Raw genomic sequence first — 19,409 nt, 5'->3', positions numbered from 1 at the left:
AGCAGAGCTTGAGTGTTAAATTTGCATTTATGGCTGCGATTTGGGGCAAAAAAACCAGAGAAATTGAATTGGGAATTTTTGCTTTTGGGCTTGGGTTTTACGAGATAGGGAGCTAGGGAGCAAATGCTTTTTACTTCTCTCTCTAACTTTATCTCTAGTAACCCCAGCCTTAAAGAAGGAATATAATAAAATAAATAAATAAACGAGGTAATGGAATATAGCATTAATACTTCAATTATATACTTAGGTGCACCCAATTGTAAGTAAATCCAAAAATGCACTTCACATTTAGAGCTCTCCAAACTCTTCATATTATCCTGATGATATATCCTTAAAAAAGTTCTTCTAACTCGCATAAAAAGGCGATGAGAAAAAATCCAAAATAACAATAAAAAAGATAAAATTGAACAACCGTGGGTGCATCTTTTTCGCATATTGCATACGACTCTTCATATCATTCCTGTTCGTCCAGCCCCGAACTTCTGGTCGCCTTTTGATTGCTCTACGTTTTATTATGGTCCATTTCAGATTAATTATTATATAGCTATATTTTATCATGTCATACATATAACCCGAAAACGGTAGATGAATTGGTACTTATCCTTTTCAACTCGGTTTAAAGATATCAGTAATAATATGAAGAGCGTATATCACATGTCATTCATGATGGTTTAACATTTAATTTCCCAGACATAACCCGATCCCATACATCAATAGAATTGGTATACTTCTTTAGAGAAAAAACTAATTACAAGTTAATGTAATTTGATTTTACAATAAACAATTACTCAAATTGGAAGCTTCTCTCGACAGCTTCTGAATCTTCTTATGGCCTCACTTTACACTAGAGTTGTACAAAAACAAAAGTTCTATTGCTTTAATATAGGCTAACAAAAATGGTACTAACTTTTCTACAATAACAAAGCTACATGTACAGGATGAGGTTTTCTCTATCTAAAAATCTTAATTAAAATAAGGCTTGCAGCGTAGCACTGTAATATGTATAACGAAGGCTGGTAACTTTTCTGGTCACTGAGAACTCCGGGCACAAGCAGGCACATGGTCAATTAAGGCCTAAAATACAGCCAACTTTAGATATATGCAAGTGAATTACGGTCATGATCAGGCTGAGGCCGTCCTCTAGTAGGAGTTGGCGGTCTTTGGATGTTGAGCTCCTGAGCCATAGAAGCAGCAGTATCAGAGCACAAGAAAAGGAATAAAGAAGCAAGATCAATTTAGCATACAGAATCAGAGAGATCCCAGATTTTTCCGGGCTATACCTGCATCCAAGTATCATCCAAACAGCGTTCTGGGGAGGTCTCAGGTGATTGCAACGGAGGTGGCAAGGGATGAATTAATTTTGGAACCACTACCAAACCACGGCCAATAACCAATATAGCTCCAGCGTTATTTGCAGTCCCTGGAGCAACTCACCATCAGAATACAAACTCGTGAAGGACAGGGCATATAATTCATGACTCAGAAAAACAATTACCACAATAGTTCGTAGCAGAGAAGAGTGTTATCAACTGCCCGTGAGCAAATCGTTCGAAACCATCCATTACGCACTCATGAGCTCTTATAATGAGCTGCAATTTGTTCTTTTTGCAGAACTCTGTGACCCGATCAGGCTGGAGATATACCAATTGCACAGAACCTTATTCATTTTAGTAAAACAAAACCGACTAATTGAATAAAGTGAACAGGGCACACAAACTTCATGAGACTATACCACTCAATAATAAAGTAGCCACTTACTCATATAACGGCAATAACACCACTCAATTTGTGAAGTAACCTCCACAACTGTGGGGTCATGCATGCAATTATGTGACCAATCATAATTTTGAGGTTGAATAATTGACCAACAAATTATGTGTTTCCTAAAGTAAACTAAATAAAGTGCAACGCTCAATATAGTGGAGCAGTAAATTTTTAAATGTAACAAGAATGTCCTTGTCGTCTAGCTTTCCCGAATCAAACCATTGTCACCTTTTATAATGATTTGTGTTGATTTTGCTATGTTTATTCACATTATGTCATCGTAGAGATGATAGCAATGGTTTGTTATTATCAAGGGTCTTCGCGAAAAATTATGTCTTCCTAATATGTCTCCACCATAAATATGCATCAATCAGATTCTTTTAAATAAACTAGAAAAAGTTAACATCCCTCTCATACAACCCACCAATCTCCTAAACAAGTATGTCCCAAATTCACACCAAAAACCCATCATCTCATCTTCATGTCAGTGCATTAACCACTCCCTCAACACCTCAGAGGCTGAAACCGTCCCCAATACCAACTTTAATTAATGGGAGCTATTAAAATAATTATATTGTTTACATATTTGATTTTGCAGCCTAATGATAATTGAATCTATGTATCATAGTGTTTCTAAAAAAGAATAAAATATTTAGATTTCTTGTTCTCTCATTTTCCAAGAAATGACTGGTTTTTCACTGTTTGATCAAGTTTTAGACAGAAAAGAGAATACTGGGAAAGCAGAAAATAGTTCAAAATGTACACATACATTAGTTTTAAGTTTTCCAAATAAATCTACAGGCAATCCTCATAATTCAAGTTACATTTTTGGTCAGAAAATCTAATTCAAATCACATTTCCCTAGGAGAGTAAGCCAGTAGGTGGTGGTTATTGCACATTAGAAAATGTATGACCAGCCAATTTGCTCCGATAAAAGTCAACAGGAGTAGTATTATTGCTATAAGTTGACAAGGAAATTCGAAACTTCCCCAACCTCCAAACTATTAGCTAAAACTTGACCATGTACGGGGAGCCAAATTTCTTCAATCTAAGGAATTTGGGACCACAAAGTGCAGATCTCCAACAATACACCATAAGAAAGATAAAAATGCTAGATATTCAACTAATTGTGTGTGCTGCTTCTCTATAAGAAACACCCACGGAGCCACAGCCATGGGCCAGGATGGGGAGTAGGGACAGACCAATATGGCTGTTTGGTAGTCCTCAATTAAATGGTCATCACTCAAGCTTTATAATGCATATAGTGGCACAATGCAACTGCCAGTATAAATTGAGTAGCTAAGAATTCTTTACAAATAGATATTGTCATATTGACAAGATAGTAACTCCAGCAAAGAATTTATGCTAAGTGACTACTACTGTAAAGTCAACATGGAGCAAAGAGCTACACAATGAAACAAACAGCAATATAATGCATACTCCAATAGGAAAAGTTTGCAATAGTCTAGACAAGATACAACTAACTGAGTTGGAGGAAGAACCTCAACTCAGCCAATCTACCTAACGAAAAGAACCAAAATGTTAAGGAAGTACTGCAACTAGCTTCTTCAGCCATTGAGTTCTTCTCACAAGGCCACAAGTCCACAACTATACATACTTATCTCCATGTCAAGTATATTAAACACCAGGCAACACAGACCTGTGCTCCCAACCATATGGGCAAACAAAACAATTGCATCCCTCCACCACAAAAAAAAATAAATATCAGTAGTCCTCTTTGACCACAATACTATGCCAAGAACATGGTTACAACTATTACTAGGAATACCTGGTTCAAAGGGACCCCATATAGAGGCAACATCGAGATTTTTCTTTTCATGGAATTATTTGTTTGACTCCTGAGTTAATTAGTTAAAATAACTTGTAAAATAGTAAACAAAAAGTTAAGAAAGCCTTTGATAAGATTAAAATAGCTTAAAGTTTCATCTCCTTATAAGCTTTGCACTCTGTTTAGGAGAGCTTCTGTGCTAGGCTGCCGGCTCATTGTTTGTAAGTTTTTGGATAGTTTCTTAAATTCATTTATAGATTATGTTAGGAATCATGTCAGCCCATAATAAAGACTAAAGAACATTAACTACCATCAGTAACTTACAAGCTTTAGGGATCTTTTAATGTTTTCAGATTATTCGAGAAACATAACAGGGAATTACGCCCATATTATTAGACCATGAATGCAGCGCAGAATCTCCTTGGTTTTGATGAATGAAACCTTACAAGATTGCTCGTATTCAAACTTTAACTTTGTGAGTGAAGCACCATTTATAGAGCCCTTGAATAGTAAGTTTAGTTAGTGCAAATCTATCTCCTCTGGAATGTCTATCCAGGTGAGTGAAGCCTTACAAGATATTTGGTATTCAAAATTTAATTTGTGAGTTAAGCACCTTTTAAAGCAAGTAGCCATGTATGATGGTAATGAATCTCCAATATAATTCTCCACTATTCTCTCTCTTCAAGTTACTCTCAAGAACTATATCTAAAAAACACCCAACAATAAAGCTCTTAAAAGAGCTCTCCATACATTTTTCACTATCTAATCGTCCCCATGTCAATTAATGAAACTCATTCCTTTCTGCAATTTCTCACCAATTGATTGTTTGGGCAATGGCATTTTCCATTTTCCATTTAATTGGTTGCATATCATATATGCATCATTTCATCCTAGACACCCACAGATATAGCTTTGAGGAAGACAAGAAATTGAGACAGCAGCAACTTCTAATGTCAACCGTGGGATTGAATGCAAACTTTCCAGAATAGCATCCTAAAGGCTGCGTCAAAAAGATTTTCAATCATTCACACGATCCTAAGCATTTATTTTCAATCTGGTAAAATCAGATTGCATACACCACTACTAGGCGCTGATGTCTAAAATCTTTCTTACTTTCATTTCTGACATTTTCAAGTTTTACATCATTCTATACATGAATCTCACACCATCCTCCGGCTGTCTGGCAAGCTTGCACATAAATCTTCTTGGTTGATGTCTATGCATAAAAGGATCTTAACCCTCTTCTAAACAATATAAAAAAAAAAATGAATTCAGGATTTATTTGTTTGAAGAAAAAGAATAAAGAAAGTAGTCCCTTTAATCTGCTATATTGCTTGAAGTACAGATGCTGAAGGGAATCTCAATTCACAAACGTAAAGTGCCCTGAAGTTAATTTGACCAAGCATTATTAGTTTAAGGGAAAGTGGAGAGCAGAAAGGAAAAGGTGTCCAACTTACTGAGCTCTAACACCAGAGGCAAATTTTTCCGTATCACGCTATGGAATCACCTAGAGAGAGGTGGAACTTGGAAGGCTTTAGTTGAAAATGTCACTATGCCTTCAACTAAGACATCCCTTGTCACCTTAAGTAGTACTTAATTGTGTTAATAAAAAAAAAAAGCTTTCGGCTCCAACACCTGACACTATCCTAGGCCTCTGAGCAAAATAAACCTCAATTAGAGCCTTAACTATTCTCTACCTTCATAACAAGTGATCATACCATGTGGACTTTGCTGTGACTCGCACCTTCTCACATAGCGCATCCAGGACTCCAGGTAACTAATTCATTCTTCCCAAACTTATCAAATATTAGTACGCTTCAAAGTTTTTCGACCCTTCTTTTTCTGGTAGTACCATAACCTCTGCCTAGAAATTACTGGGATTAGAGGGCCTCTTTAGCTACCTTGAAATAAGGTAAAGATGCAAGGCCATAGTCAGCATAAGTAAGAGAGAATGGATAAGCTGCCCTCAGTTAGTCCTAGTACAGTCAGAAAATGGATTTCAAGCAGGTGAACCAACAGAGGAAAACCAACATGTGAGGAGAAATTTTCCAGAGTTGTGTAGTGCAGATTCCCAATGGAGTAAATGAGAGTAATAACTAATAAGTTCACCAAACTAATGTGTCTCCCGGTTGAGGGAAGAGGAGCAGAGCTCAGTCGCTTCTTACATGACTAATTCAAATTCATTGCTTAGTACTCCAGCTCAATCGTTATTTATGCAACAGTCTCTAGGCCCATTTACAGCAATGCTTCTAATCCCAAATGTCACAAACTCAGACACTAGATGAGTATTAGAAGGCAAAACAAGTTCATAAACATGATTAGATGAGAGTCAATTATAATATATAGTTGCATACTACATACCCCAAATGTAACTAAACCAGGACCTCTAGCATTTGGTCTCAGACCCTCTATACTATCATTTTCCGTCGGATCAGACCTGCATAAAATAATATGGTGAGGTGTTGGCGGAAAGCAGCAAAAAGATAATATAAGAGATACTACATAAACTTTGGTATACCACAGCAAATCCATAAGAACTATAGATCCAGCATCCATTGTGATGGGCCTCTCAAGTTTCTCTATTTGTTCGACTGCTTGTATAGACCTTCCAATTCCACCATGCATACAAATTATCTTCTTCTCGATAAGGGCAGCAAGTGGAAGATAATTGAAGAGCTGGTTGAATCGTGTCCATGCCCATATGCCATCATTCTCTCCCTACAATCATTTGCAGTGTTAGAGCAATCTAATATATTATAGTGTTCTGTCTGACCCCAAAAAGAAAATTACAAAAAATAGCACTGCATTTAAGTTGTCTCAAAGTACTCATCCCCTATCAAATGCATGCAGTGCGCCAAACAATCAATAGTACAAGGAACATATTTGAGAACAATATGAGGAATGTTATTTTCGGCCGATGGGGAGTATAAAGGAAGGTCAATATTACCATTCTCTCAATGCATTCAAGACGAAACCCAAAGAGTGCATTAATATCGGCAGCTTCATGATTCCCACGTATCAAGTGAACATTTTCAGGATATTCAATCTTCAAAAATAACAGAAAATGCAAATTTATTAGTTCATGCTGCAATACAAGATATTGAAAATATACCATGTCAGCCAGAGAGGTAGTGCAAGCATGCCTTCAGAGCAAGAAGTAAAGTAATAGTCTCTAAGCTATGCTGCCCTCGATCAACATAGTCACCCAAGAATAAATAATCAATGTACCTGAACAGAAAAACATTTAATTGATGAACTACAATGTCATAAACTGCAATGCAACTGCGAGTATTAAAGAATAAAACACAAGTTCTCAGTGACAGTAGGACTGTCAGAGTAATCAAGAAACAATCCAATAAATGTCCCTTGAAAGTGAGAGCAGGAGAGGATAGTGAACCACAAACCTATGAGGCAAACCATAACATATCTTATTCTGAACTTCAAAAATAATCACTAAATAGACGACCTTCACGGTTGATCAGATATTTCTGGTCAAAAGCCAATGATTTCAGTTTAAATTCCTCGATTTCTTATTAATTGCAATGTTTTGACTTCCATGGTTGCCAATAGTACACACAACTTTGCCCATTAATTTCTTTAATTTTAATTATAGGAAATTGATAATCCAACATCTTTCATTATAAAATTGGTTTTATATATTAGTTGAAAATCTATGGTCACGGTTAGTATCTGAATAGTGCAAAAGCCAAATCGTTGCATCTAATAGAAAAGGAGGTAAGCATATATATATAAGCTCTCCTCTTTTTCATGATGGCAGATGCATTGCAAAAAAAAAAAAAAACTAGGACATTAATTTCAACGGTTAAAGTTGCCATAATAAGTGAACTATCAGCTATGGCTCACGTAATGTCGCCAGCAGTTGAAGGAAATCCATATTCATCAAACAACCGCATCAAATCGCCAAACTGTCCATGAAGGTCACCAAACACTTTGATTGGAGCTTTCAGCTGAAGAACACTTGGCTCATGCATAAAGATATTTTCAGCAGCATGGCAAATCTCCCCCACTTCGTAAGAATCTAAAAAAAATTTCCTATTAGCCGGAGGTTTCCAGTTTCGTGGCCTGAGCAATGTGGAGATGACCTGCCAAAAGCAATAGACATGGCAATAATAAATTATATATTTCAATTTCTCATGTCTTTTATACAAGAAAATAACAAAGTCAAATCTTTTGAAGCAACCTACTTTTTTATGCAAACCCTGAGGTTTTTGCCTCGGGAACTTTTTGCCAAGGTCACTATTGACAGGTATCATCCTTCTGCTCTCGTTTTCAAACTGATCGAGTGATAACTGCCTCACCATCCCACCTAAGTTCCCTACAGTTTCTTTAGCAACTACAACCTGTGCCAACCAAAAGTTCAATACTGGGAAAACAGAGGTACAATTATAGATGCTAAAGTAAAAGTACATACTGCTCTGCTATGGAGGCGAACATCAACATCAGCATCACTCCCATCTGTCATACGTGTGCTGCCTTGCGAAAGAGGTGTCTCGTCTGGGGGAGATGATGACGCAGCCTGAGCGGCTTGCCAGACAGTTCTAACTGCTTCAACTTCAGCAGCAGATGCCTCCACAAGTGTATCCACAGATTTATTTTCCGAACTGAAAACAGAAGTTTTGAAGTTCAAGATCATTCCACAGAGTCGCCCAATCCATCAAAAACAGTATTAAAGACAAACCAGCAACTTCTACCTTACAACACTTGTTTCAGGTCTTCCACCAGATATGGGTATGGAGGGGTGCATACTCAAACTATGTTGATCAATTCTGGGCTCAGTCAGGCTCGAGGGTCTCTCAGATGTCAGTGGTAGGGAGTTATCATCAGACTGCAACACCGCATTCTCTGCAACCAGGAAGTCATCGAGCAGTATATCTGCATGGAAAATAACATTAATTCACATGATGCTCATATTAGATATTCACCGAGTACAAATATGCTCATAAACAAGAGCGTGCCAAATTCTAGAAGCAGTGTGCAATACAGAATCCCTTCATCCCACAATAGGAGTCTACTTAAGTTTCTTTTTTTACACCATACTATCTCACTTAAGAGATCGATGCAGTACAGCCTGTCAGTCAGATTAGGGGTGAAAGTTCGGTGCACGGTTTGGATTAATGCCTAATCCAAACCGATCCGAACAAAATTTGGATTTTAATTTTCCAATCCGAATCCAAACCAATTAGAGTTTGAATCCGATCCAATCCAATCCGAATTTTCATACTTTAGATTGGATCCGATCCGAAGATCCGATTTTTTCAAACTTAGTTTTTCGATGAAATAAATTAAGCACAAGAGCAACCTAGTAGATATAGGAAATGAGGAATCAAGTATTGTTATGGTTTTAGGGAAAGGGTTGAAGTGCTACGCCTACCAAGTATGGACTAGGCTTTTTTTTTATGAAAAAATTCAGTTAACCACTTAAATCCAATCCAGATACATACAAGGCATATTACTATTTGGTTATATTGGATTTTTGGATCCAATTACCCTCAATCCAATCCAATCCAAAAATCCAATTTTTCAAAAAATTTCAATCCGAATCCAATCCGAACATAGTTCTTATCCAATCCAAATTACTAATTCGGATTGAATTGGATTGGATTTTGGATTTTATCCGAATAACTTTCACCCCTAAGTCAGATAACAACACAATAGTACTGATAGCAATGACTAACATATCCTTCATCTATGTGAATAACTTTAACGGAAACTTACGTTGAAATTTGCAGTCAAAGATCAAGTGATAAACTATTGGATTAAATAACAAAAATTCTAGGATAATCAAATGTTTAAAATAAAATGGTCAAACTTCATTAAAAATTTTCCTAGACCCCTTCAAAAAGTTAGCCATCTGCGTAAAGGTCCTCATAAAGCCATCCCATATCCTGTAAACTATCCCATCTAACCATATATTCGTCTTACCAACAATACTGCTGATAGTACACAAATGGCTCACACATGTATAAGTCATTCATTAGAGGATTTTCAACTAGCAGGTCAGCAAAAATCCATATTAACATTTGCTAGAACCATAACATCCATTATGGTCCATTATATTCTCTAACTTCCACTATAATCCACAATTTCTTGAAAAAAATAGTCTTGTCTGTTGGAAATGTTTGGAACCGTTAGCTGCTTCACATAAAGCATGATAAATTGCAGAATAATAGATTTTTCAGTACAGTATTATGCTATTAAACCTTAAATTGCAAAGATGGAAAAAAATGATAATTAGATTTGTCGATTAACGCAGAGAAGTTCAACATAAGACTCACAAAACGCCACTTCTACAACACAGTGGATGTGACTGCAAACAACACAACCATGGAAACACATTTTTTTATATGTGAGAGGCTGTCACAAACATCCAAAATGGGGGTAGGGGGACAAGAAAAGAAAAGATGCAAACCCACAATTCAGGGTAGATAATTCTGAAGTCTGACTTCAATCAAAAACAACCATTTGTGGAAACCCCAGGAACCAGTTTCAGAAACCTATGTTGCTAGAACCAACAGCTACAAGAAAGGATAACAAAATAAGGAGTGCATTATGGAATCATCATATAACAAGCAGCTACTACTTCCACTATCATCCCTACCCACCACCACCACCACCACCACCACCACCACAACCTAGTGAACCAACATCCCTCTTCTTCCCTGATACCATAAACCCCCACTATCACCTCCCTCAGAGTCGGCAAGCAGCAAACCACACCCTCCCTTCAACAAGCCCTACCACTCCAGTCCTCCCTTCTTAACAACCTCTTCTTCCTATCCCAAGATCCTCCTTTCTCCGTTCAGCACATATCGTTGCTCCATCTCTGACCTTACAAATGTTTTAGACATCCCCAAACACAAGATCCAATCAATTACTACCTCTGTTTACTATTAGTCGAACGCTTCCTGTTCCCATACTAACTTTAACTGAAATAATGTGATTAATAAATAACTAAATATGTAAAATGCTATTGGGTGTCTCTCAGAACTTACCAAAATATCAACTTCCTATAATTTTCACTAATACATAATGAGAGATATTGATTGTCAAAATTATCTGTTGGCACTTGGCAAGATTGAAAGTCAAAGTAAATGCAGCTAATGAAAATCGGAGGAAGTATCTCACAGAGAGGAAGATATATAATAGAGTACAGGTTTGCTCGAGAAAAGGAGGGGGTGACAAAGCAATAATGATCGCATGATTCACAACATTGTATCACTATGTCACCCATCTCACCACTTAAAAGATGAACATTTGGATTATTTGCTCTTCAATGATATCAACAAAGTACTACTTTTACAAGAACAATAGAAAACGTCAACTAGGATGTGAGGCCTAGTGTTTGAATAAACCTTAGCTTAGCTTGTAATATCTCTATACTTTTTAGTACTTTATATTTGTAGGACTTATCTCTAGTTTTTTTCCTATTATCATTGTGTTCATTGGGGAATGCTATCTCAAATTTAACCCTCTTTGTAAGATTTTGGTGAATAATTCCAAATTTTACACGTTGCTTTGATTGAATTGTCACTGTCTTGCCAAAATCCCATTTTTAACTTATGATAAAGCATCCCAACCCCCCAAAATCCCACTATGTTGTCTCGGACCTGCTCAAAAGTCTCAACTAACAACCAGCGCAAATAGAATCCTCGCTTGTGCATGCTACGCGCACATAAGTCCTAGTTTGCATTTGGCTTACACCCTCAAGGCAAGAGTGCATTGTACGTCTGAGCATTCAAAAACTCCAACTATGAGCCCGTGAGACCTAGACATTAATTTGGTAAAGCAGAGAAGGCGCAAAGGGCCACTGAAACCAACACATGAGGTCCAAGAGAAAGGTGCACAAATCACGCAACCCATCACACATTCTCACAGATGTGCTGATATTGTACTTTTAATTACATATGCTAGTCAAAAACACAATCATGATATTAGTAATTAAATAACTAGATAGATAACAATCTACTATTGTACATTATATATAATACCAATAGTACATACAAAAAGATTTCTGAAGCTACTAAGATGAAAAAAGAAGGGAAAGGACTGGAATCTTCTACTTCACTTTAAAAGAAATAAATAGAAGACAGAGATGTTCCTGTTTTCTCCCCTTCAAAGCCACAAAGTTGTGTATGTGCATCTGTGATGAAAATTCACCACCTAAGCACACTAACATTCTAAATGTACAAATATTTCAAATTAGTAGTAGACAGTAATTGTAAAATTCCAATTGTTTCATTGAAGTCCAAAACTAGAGTAGGTTTTTTATATGATGCAAATGTTTCGTAATCCAAGATTTCAGATTCATTCGAATTAAAATGGTTCCTTAAATAATGTGCACCATGACATTAAGTATCGGCTCATCATGAAATCATAGTAAAGCATTTTGAGCTTGCCACAATTGACATATATAAGGCTGCAACGACAGCAAACCACATTGGTCGCAAAAGTGGTTCCACAATAGTTCTTGTTTAACGATTGGTTTTCGCAAAGAGCTACGCATTCTGGGCCTAAGGTTGCAATGATCAGAATTTATGCTAGGAATTAATTGATGACAATCAGGGTTATTTAGACTTAAAGGTCTCAAAGCAAAGACCAAGGTTTTGGAAAAGATATAAAAAGGTCAAAATGGCTTAAAATTCAAAAAGGACTCGAAGCAACAATCAAGGTTGCACTAAGACGGTCAAATTTATGTAAAATAAATTTGGTTTAAATGGCGCAAAGAGAGACCTAGGCTCTACGAATCGATGGATTTGACTGACTAACTTGACTGACTTGATTAAATTGACTCGACCAACTTGACTAGATATTATGCAAAATGTGTGCTTGATACAAAACATGAAAAGTTTCTATGCAAGGCTAAGAAAGTGATTTTTTTGTTAAAAAACAAACATTTTTAAAATAAAATGGTTCTAAAAGCACAGTCCACAGTTTTTAACTCGATTGAGGATTTGATTTGGATGTAGAAGACACATAGAGACACTAAGATAGCCACAGATTTTTAGGGAATAAAGGCTTTGAGTAATAGTGAAACAAGTGTAAGGCGGATCCTAGAGCTGTAAACACTGGCCTTCTGATTCTGAACCAAACTCAAATGAAAGCATCTTATGTGACTCTAGTCTTACACCCACTGGACCATGTGATCGATAGGATTATCGGAGAAATTGGTTTGCAAAATTGTAGTGATAATTCTCATAGGGTAGCGCTGCCTAACGTTTTTTTTTACTATGCTGCTAATTGCTGCCTTTACGACTTACGAGTTATGCTTTCTGTCAGCATAGTTTTAGCTCAGGTATCATTGCTTCTCCTAGTGGAGCTAACACAAAAATAAACTCTAAAGAGCAATGTTCTATTTTCACTGCAGCAATAGAAGCACCAAATTGAGCCAAGTCTTCTTTTTAAAAATAAAAATAAAGGTTATCTAGGTCAAGAGACGAGCTCTAGTTCCGCTGATGAAGAATGCCTTTTGTCTGACGATAGATTACCTGATGATAACGGCTTCGTATCCAGAAACCTTATGTCCTCCCCTGTTTCAGATACAACTTTTGAGAACTTGCAAAATGGACGTTTGTTAACAAGGATGATGATGTAGAGAATCCACCGGCCTATACACATGACGGGACAAAAGAGGACCAAAAAACTTCTTATTTTTGTTAGTACTACAATTTCAAATGATGAGACTATGCTGTTGGTGGATAAAGTGACTACAAGGCTCGGGGCTCAAGGTGTCATGTGAGACACACATGATACTAGATTATTAACTTACATGTGATGGGTGTCGAAGGAGAGGGTATTTTGCCAGCCCTATAGCGTTCTCAGCCTTCTCACCAATTTGGGTCTATGATACTTCCTTCGTTCCATATTCATTGCAACTTGCAACATATAGGATTGACACACTTTTCAGGGAAGCCATGTCAAGAGAAGAGCAAGAGGGATAGAGGGACCCAATTGATAGGAGAGGGATAGAGAGAACATACTACCAAACAATGTAATGTTGCAAATAATGTGAAACTTCCAAATAAGCAAATGTTGCAATTAATATAGAATGGAGGAAATATAAGGAAACAAGGAGGCCAATCAACACGTTCAGATGCTTTTGAAGAAATAGAACTAGAATCTGGTGAATCCAACAAGAAAAGATCTGAGACACTTATTTTAAGGAAAGATACACCATTGCTTACACAATGAGTTGTGAAGTTTGTTATATGAAGATCTGACCATAGGAGTTGGGATATGTTCTCTTCAAAAGACCTGATTTACGTTTTCCTTTAAATCTTTGTTCCCAACTCTTCAAAGCAATGTATATGTTAAATGTAACTTATCCAATATGTATTCATGCACACTTCTTGTGTTAAAACTTTTATCATTTGAATGACATCATATTGATGAAAGCTAATTGTTATCCAGACAACTAATGATCTTTTCATGTTGTCTTCTCTTTATATGATATATGTTGTGCATTTTTTCTCTGAATATTTATTATTTTACAAAGAGGTCGGGTATTATAATCATGTGCGTCTGGACAAACAATACAAAATCCTTCACTTAAAAAATGCTAAATATGAAATTTGTACTTTTCCTTAGTTGCAACATGGGAGAACAAAATGTGTTAGGGACCCGTATGATAAGGAAAGAGGATAAGAGAAATCATAAAAAGACCCATGTGACGAAAGAAGAGAAAGAAAGAGGCCATGAGGTTGAAAAGGTATGTTGCAACTACTTCAAACATTCAAAATTAGTGGTGCAAGTTGCAACCATCAAAAAAAGTACATCAGTACATTTAAAAGGAGTTCAAGACTTCAAGTATCAGCCAACTAGGACAAAGCAGCAACGAAAGAAAAGAGAGAAGAAAATGATATCAAGCAGTGAAGTGTATCTTTTCACGTAAGTCCACATACAAGGCGTGAAGTTTCCTTAAGAAAGTTGCTTTTCAGATAGAACATATCTAAGTCTATTTACATGCAAAAATATGTTTTGCAGAAAGCCAACTACTATAGATTTTATAATGTAGTGACCAACTATCAAGCAAATTCATTCTTAAAGAAAAATTACAGCAGATCAGCAGTACTTAAATAAAAAGTTTATGTATTTGATATTATAAACATTCTAGCAAACATATGCTGAGATACTATCTCAATGACAGTCATCTTTACCTCCTCTAAGACCACCATAAATATAGATACGAACACCAACAGAAGCAGCCGCATGGCGACAGCGGCGCATCAACTCCAAGGAAGGATCAGATTCAATTTGTTTGTTGCCCTTCGCAGAAGTTACTAGCCCACTCCTATCCAACCATACTCCAGCAGCAGTGTCCAAAACTTCAATACATCAAAACAGCAGACAGCATCCATTTATTATTCACTGTTAAGTTCATGAACGCAATTGAAAATATAAAAACCCCATATTACCTGCAACAGCTGCTTCACCTTCAATACCACGTCCTCCTCTAAGCACCCCCCCGGTAACATGCAATCTAGCACCTACAAAGACCTAATAAACAACAACTTCAGGTACAAATGTTGGCAAACACTCTGAACTAATCATAAAAAAAGTTGCACTAATTTACATTACACGCATTTGGCAAACAAGAACTCGAGTTTAGAGATCAAAAAGTGGGAAACAGTGCCTAGGAATCTTGTTTTATAAAATGCACCGAGAAGCTAAAGGTCCTTCGGCCTCGGTTCAAGTCGAAGGTACATGCCAGCATGTTATGTGCAAAAATTCTTATAAATTAATTTTACAAATTCCACTTTAAAGCATCACTCCTCAAAATATAATAGGGTATTAGGCCATTAACAGGCAGAGGCAGGGAAATACCCCCTCCCCATCTCAAAAAAAATAAGGAAAGAGGAAAATAATGGATACTTTCCCGCATATATATTGGACGACTTGTGCTGCTCTTTGTTTAGATTTACTTTTGGAAGATATAGGGAAGAAAAGCTCGGTGAGGCCTGTTATAGAGAAAACTAGAAAGGTATCTCAATTCATCTACCACTATAAATGGACAATTAGCTACATGAAGAAATTTACGAATAAGAAATATCTTATTCGACCTGGTATCACACAGTTTGCCACACAATTCATCATGTTGTCGAGTATTGTAAGGCATAAAACTGCCTTACAAAATATGTTTTGACTTTACTCAGTGGCTTGCAACAAGATACGGACAAATGACTGACCCATTTGCTACTGAAGTTCGTGAACTCTTATCTAAAAATCCTCGAACTTTAGTAGCTAGATTTTGGGAGACAGCAGATGAAATCCTAGAGTTACAAGATCCCATCGTCAAAGTGTTAAAGAATTGTTGATGGAGATGTACAACCAACAATGGGATTCATATATAAGAGGCTATGTGCTAGGGTCTCACAAATTCACTACTCAAAACAAGCAGAAAATTAACGACAATATAGGCACACAGATAGAAGTTGTATTGAAGATCAGAGTAACCCACAATTACAACTCCCTCACATTCGAGAGGTGAGGTACTCTCCCACTAGAACAACCACACTCAATTTCTGGATACCCTCTCCTTCTCTACTCCAGGCTATTTATTACAAGAAATTTACTGATGAGTGGGCCTTAGTGGCCTGCCAAGTACAGGTGGCATAACTGCCTAACAGATTCTTTTCTCCAGTATTCTAATACATCCCCCCTTAATGACTCATCTCAGATAAGAGCAGCTACTTATCATTTCCAGCCTTCTTCCTTATCCTGCTGTATGTATAGTAAATGGGAGGTTTGGGCTGGGCCTTAGCACTATGGAAGATGCAAGTTAGCCATCAAAAGAGATGTCCATATTATAAAAATTGGTGGAAGATGATAGAAAAGAGATGGAACTTTCAGCTTCACACACATCTACATGGGGCACGTAATAATACATAAGGTTTTTTCACCAAATACCCCCGACAAATTAAAAAATTCACCATATACCCTCAATGTCTCAAAAACTCACCACATACCCTTGAGTTTTCGAAAACGTGCACCACATGCCCTTTTTCTAACTTCCGTTAACTAACGGTTAGCTTTATTTACCATTTTGCCATTATTCACCATAAACCCTAAAATCTAAACCCTAATCCCTAAACCTATTCTAAACCCTAATACATATTACCTTTGTTGCTGGTTAGTTTTTTAACTAGTAACTATCTCCAACTATTAGTGAATTGTGATGCACAAGCAAGGAACGTAGTAACTCGACGGTAGGGAGAGGAACGGAAAGGCTTCTTTAATAAGAATCATTCGATCAATAGTTAACCCACGCACATAATAGGCAGCTTGAGATTTTCCATTTACACGGGTGTTACCTCAATCCCCAATTTAAATAATGGTGGTAACATCAGGAGTCATGAATAAGGGGTTAAAAAATGTAATCTCAACTAGAACGAGACCTTGAATATGATGTGAGGGCACTCCAACAAGTATGGATCAATATACTTAAATTACTATTATTCATATATTAACATGTGAAAAATTATAGATCTATATGTATCGTGATAAGATGGAAAGTTTTGGGTCAACCTCGGCTCAAAAGGCAATAAGTTACATGGATCAGGGTATATATTCTTTAATGCATTCATATCTAGACAAGTTAGTGAAACGCTAAAAAGAGACATACTATCCTAACATTTGGTAAACAATGCAGCCATGTCGTGGATGACTTATGGTAAAAGTGTCCCTAGCGGATCGTTGTTAGAGTTTTGAGTTAAACTACTTCATCATCAAATTGTGAACGAAACTGGAGCATGTAGAGCCTCGTTCACACCAAAACTAGAAATAGACTAAATTACAAAAGGCTCAACATGATTACCTACCTTCGGTACAACATGAAGTTCATGAGGAGGCGTGGCAACAGTGATATCAATGTGAGCTATGATCAATCAATTTGGATTGCATATTTGATCAAGAGGATCCATTGAATGAATGTTTGGAGGAAGCAGAAGCTCCGGTATTCAATGGAGATGATCTCAATTGGTTATATGATGTGGATGATGATGAAAATGGTGATGATGGTCGTCTAGATGATGATACTACTGAAATTGATACTCAATTGGAGTCAAAGCACTAAAGATGGTGCATCTGCTTTAGCTAGGGGTGTTCAGACCGCCTCGAAATCTTGCTGACCCGGACAAAAAAAGTCGGGTCAAAGTCTATTTTTAAAATTTTTATTGGGTCGGGTCCCCGACCCGGTAAAAACAAGAAAACCAGGGTTGGGTAATGGGCCGAATATAAGATGATTGCGGGTACTCGATACCCGGCTCGATATTGACTTTGGAGTTTGGACCAGCTAACTTGATTTTGTGTTTTAAACTTTTGGGCCGAATTGAACTTAGGGAGGAGGAAGAAGAAATACAGTAAAGAGAGAAAGAAAGAAGCTAAAAGAGTGGTGTATGTAATGTAACGTGATGTATGTGGCTGAGCTTCTTTAGGTAATTCAAATCGATGAAAATAGAGAAACTGAAATGGATGAGAATGAAAATGAGGGAGGAGAGAGAGTCAAGAAGAGGGCTAACAACTTTTAACACTAAGTGATGTAGAAGACCCTTATTAAATGTTAAGTCTCTTCCACTTTCTAAAAAGAAAATTTATAGGGAGACTACAAATTTATGTACGTAAGCAGGTTTTTTTATTTTTGGGGAGAAATTTTATCTAAAAAAATTATATGGCCTTCCTGCCTTTGTCTTAATTTTTAGCATGGTTCCCTTTTTTCGTGTTGTTGCCTGTCTTTTTGCTCTATTAGGGGAACTATATGTACAGTGTGAGTAGGTGAAACAAATTACAAATGTGATCAAGTTGAAGTTCAACTACATTTTTTAGAAAAACGAGTCAGGTACCCTATGACCCGTCATGGCCGGTAATTTAAGTGCCCGAAAATAGTGGGTACCCGATTATGAACACTCCTAGATTTAACTCCACCGGGTGATGATGATGATGGTAATGATGGAGACAAAAATGCATATGGCTCATCTTATTCATCTAGACGATCAAGTGAGCAGTTCCAACCCTTACACCAACCACAAAACTTGCCACAAGCTAGAAGTTATGGTCAAACATTTCAAAGGCGTATAAGGGAACGAGAGCCTTAACCATTAGATAGTGAAGGGTCATGAAATGGAATTTCGACAACCGTCTTTGGAGCAGGATCATCATATGCAATCCCTAAGAGTATGGTTATCGAAAACCTATTCAGAAATACCATACTCGAACCCTCACAATGAAGATAGTCATGGTACTACAATCTACAACCATGGCACCCTTAACTACGGGAGTGTGCACTATCATCAGCCCACTTATTATAGTGGTAGTAGTACTAGTTCGGGTCATGATGATCCATCATGGACTTATTGTGCGGGTTCATACATTTTCAGGGATTATGGAAGGAATTACAATGAAGAAGATGCCCAACAAGATCCTCCACACCACTCTTTTTGGTATTATGTTTTAGTGAATATTTTTAGAAGTACCGTTGGTAGACAAACTTGTAATAATTTTTAAAACTTCTATCATATATTTTAAGAGGTATTGTTTTATCTAATTTTTCAAACATTATATTAGCTAATCTAGCTATGTTATTTAAATAGTTACTCATGCTTAATACATAGTAATTCATGTAACCAAATTAACATAAAATACTAACATTGAAGCTCGTGCGTCGCACGGATTTGTTGCTTATTTTACTTTTTGCAAATTTTGTTTACATTGTTGATTTCGTGTTGTTGTGAAATGAGATTTTTCAACACCATTGTATTTATATACTTCCTCCGTTCTTTTTCTATTGCAACAATTAGTTTTAGTTGAAAATCTATATAATATTCTAAGGTTTTTTTTTAAAAGT

General features: G+C 36.8%; 1 protein-coding gene across 2 annotated transcripts in view; it reads right to left on the bottom strand.

Annotated features, from left to right (window-relative positions):
- Window positions 1-706: 706 nt before the first annotated feature.
- Window positions 707-19,409, bottom strand: part of LOC104899264 (serine/threonine-protein phosphatase BSL1) — a 30,774-nt gene continuing 12,071 nt past the window's right edge. For both annotated transcript variants that reach the window (XM_010686424.4, XM_048648541.1), the window contains 13 exons: window positions 14,986-15,067; window positions 14,728-14,895; window positions 8,266-8,446; window positions 7,986-8,175; window positions 7,759-7,914; window positions 7,418-7,656; window positions 6,697-6,781; window positions 6,501-6,599; window positions 6,072-6,271; window positions 5,915-5,990; window positions 1,496-1,631; window positions 1,281-1,420; window positions 707-1,175 (listed from right to left, as the gene is read on the bottom strand). In XM_010686424.4, the coding sequence (XP_010684726.1) occupies window positions 1,092-1,175; window positions 1,281-1,420; window positions 1,496-1,631; window positions 5,915-5,990; window positions 6,072-6,271; window positions 6,501-6,599; window positions 6,697-6,781; window positions 7,418-7,656; window positions 7,759-7,914; window positions 7,986-8,175; window positions 8,266-8,446; window positions 14,728-14,895; window positions 14,986-15,067 (1,836 nt within the window). In that variant the 3' untranslated portion in view covers window positions 707-1,091. The remainder of the gene's footprint in view (window positions 1,176-1,280; window positions 1,421-1,495; window positions 1,632-5,914; window positions 5,991-6,071; window positions 6,272-6,500; window positions 6,600-6,696; window positions 6,782-7,417; window positions 7,657-7,758; window positions 7,915-7,985; window positions 8,176-8,265; window positions 8,447-14,727; window positions 14,896-14,985; window positions 15,068-19,409) is intronic.

The sequence above is a fragment of the Beta vulgaris genome, chromosome 7 (assembly GCF_026745355.1).
Source record: "Beta vulgaris subsp. vulgaris cultivar EL10 chromosome 7, EL10.2, whole genome shotgun sequence".
Classification (NCBI taxonomy): domain Eukaryota; kingdom Viridiplantae; phylum Streptophyta; class Magnoliopsida; order Caryophyllales; family Amaranthaceae; genus Beta; species Beta vulgaris.
Note: the sequence above shows the minus strand (reverse complement) of the source record. Positions and strands in the feature narration are given on the sequence as shown.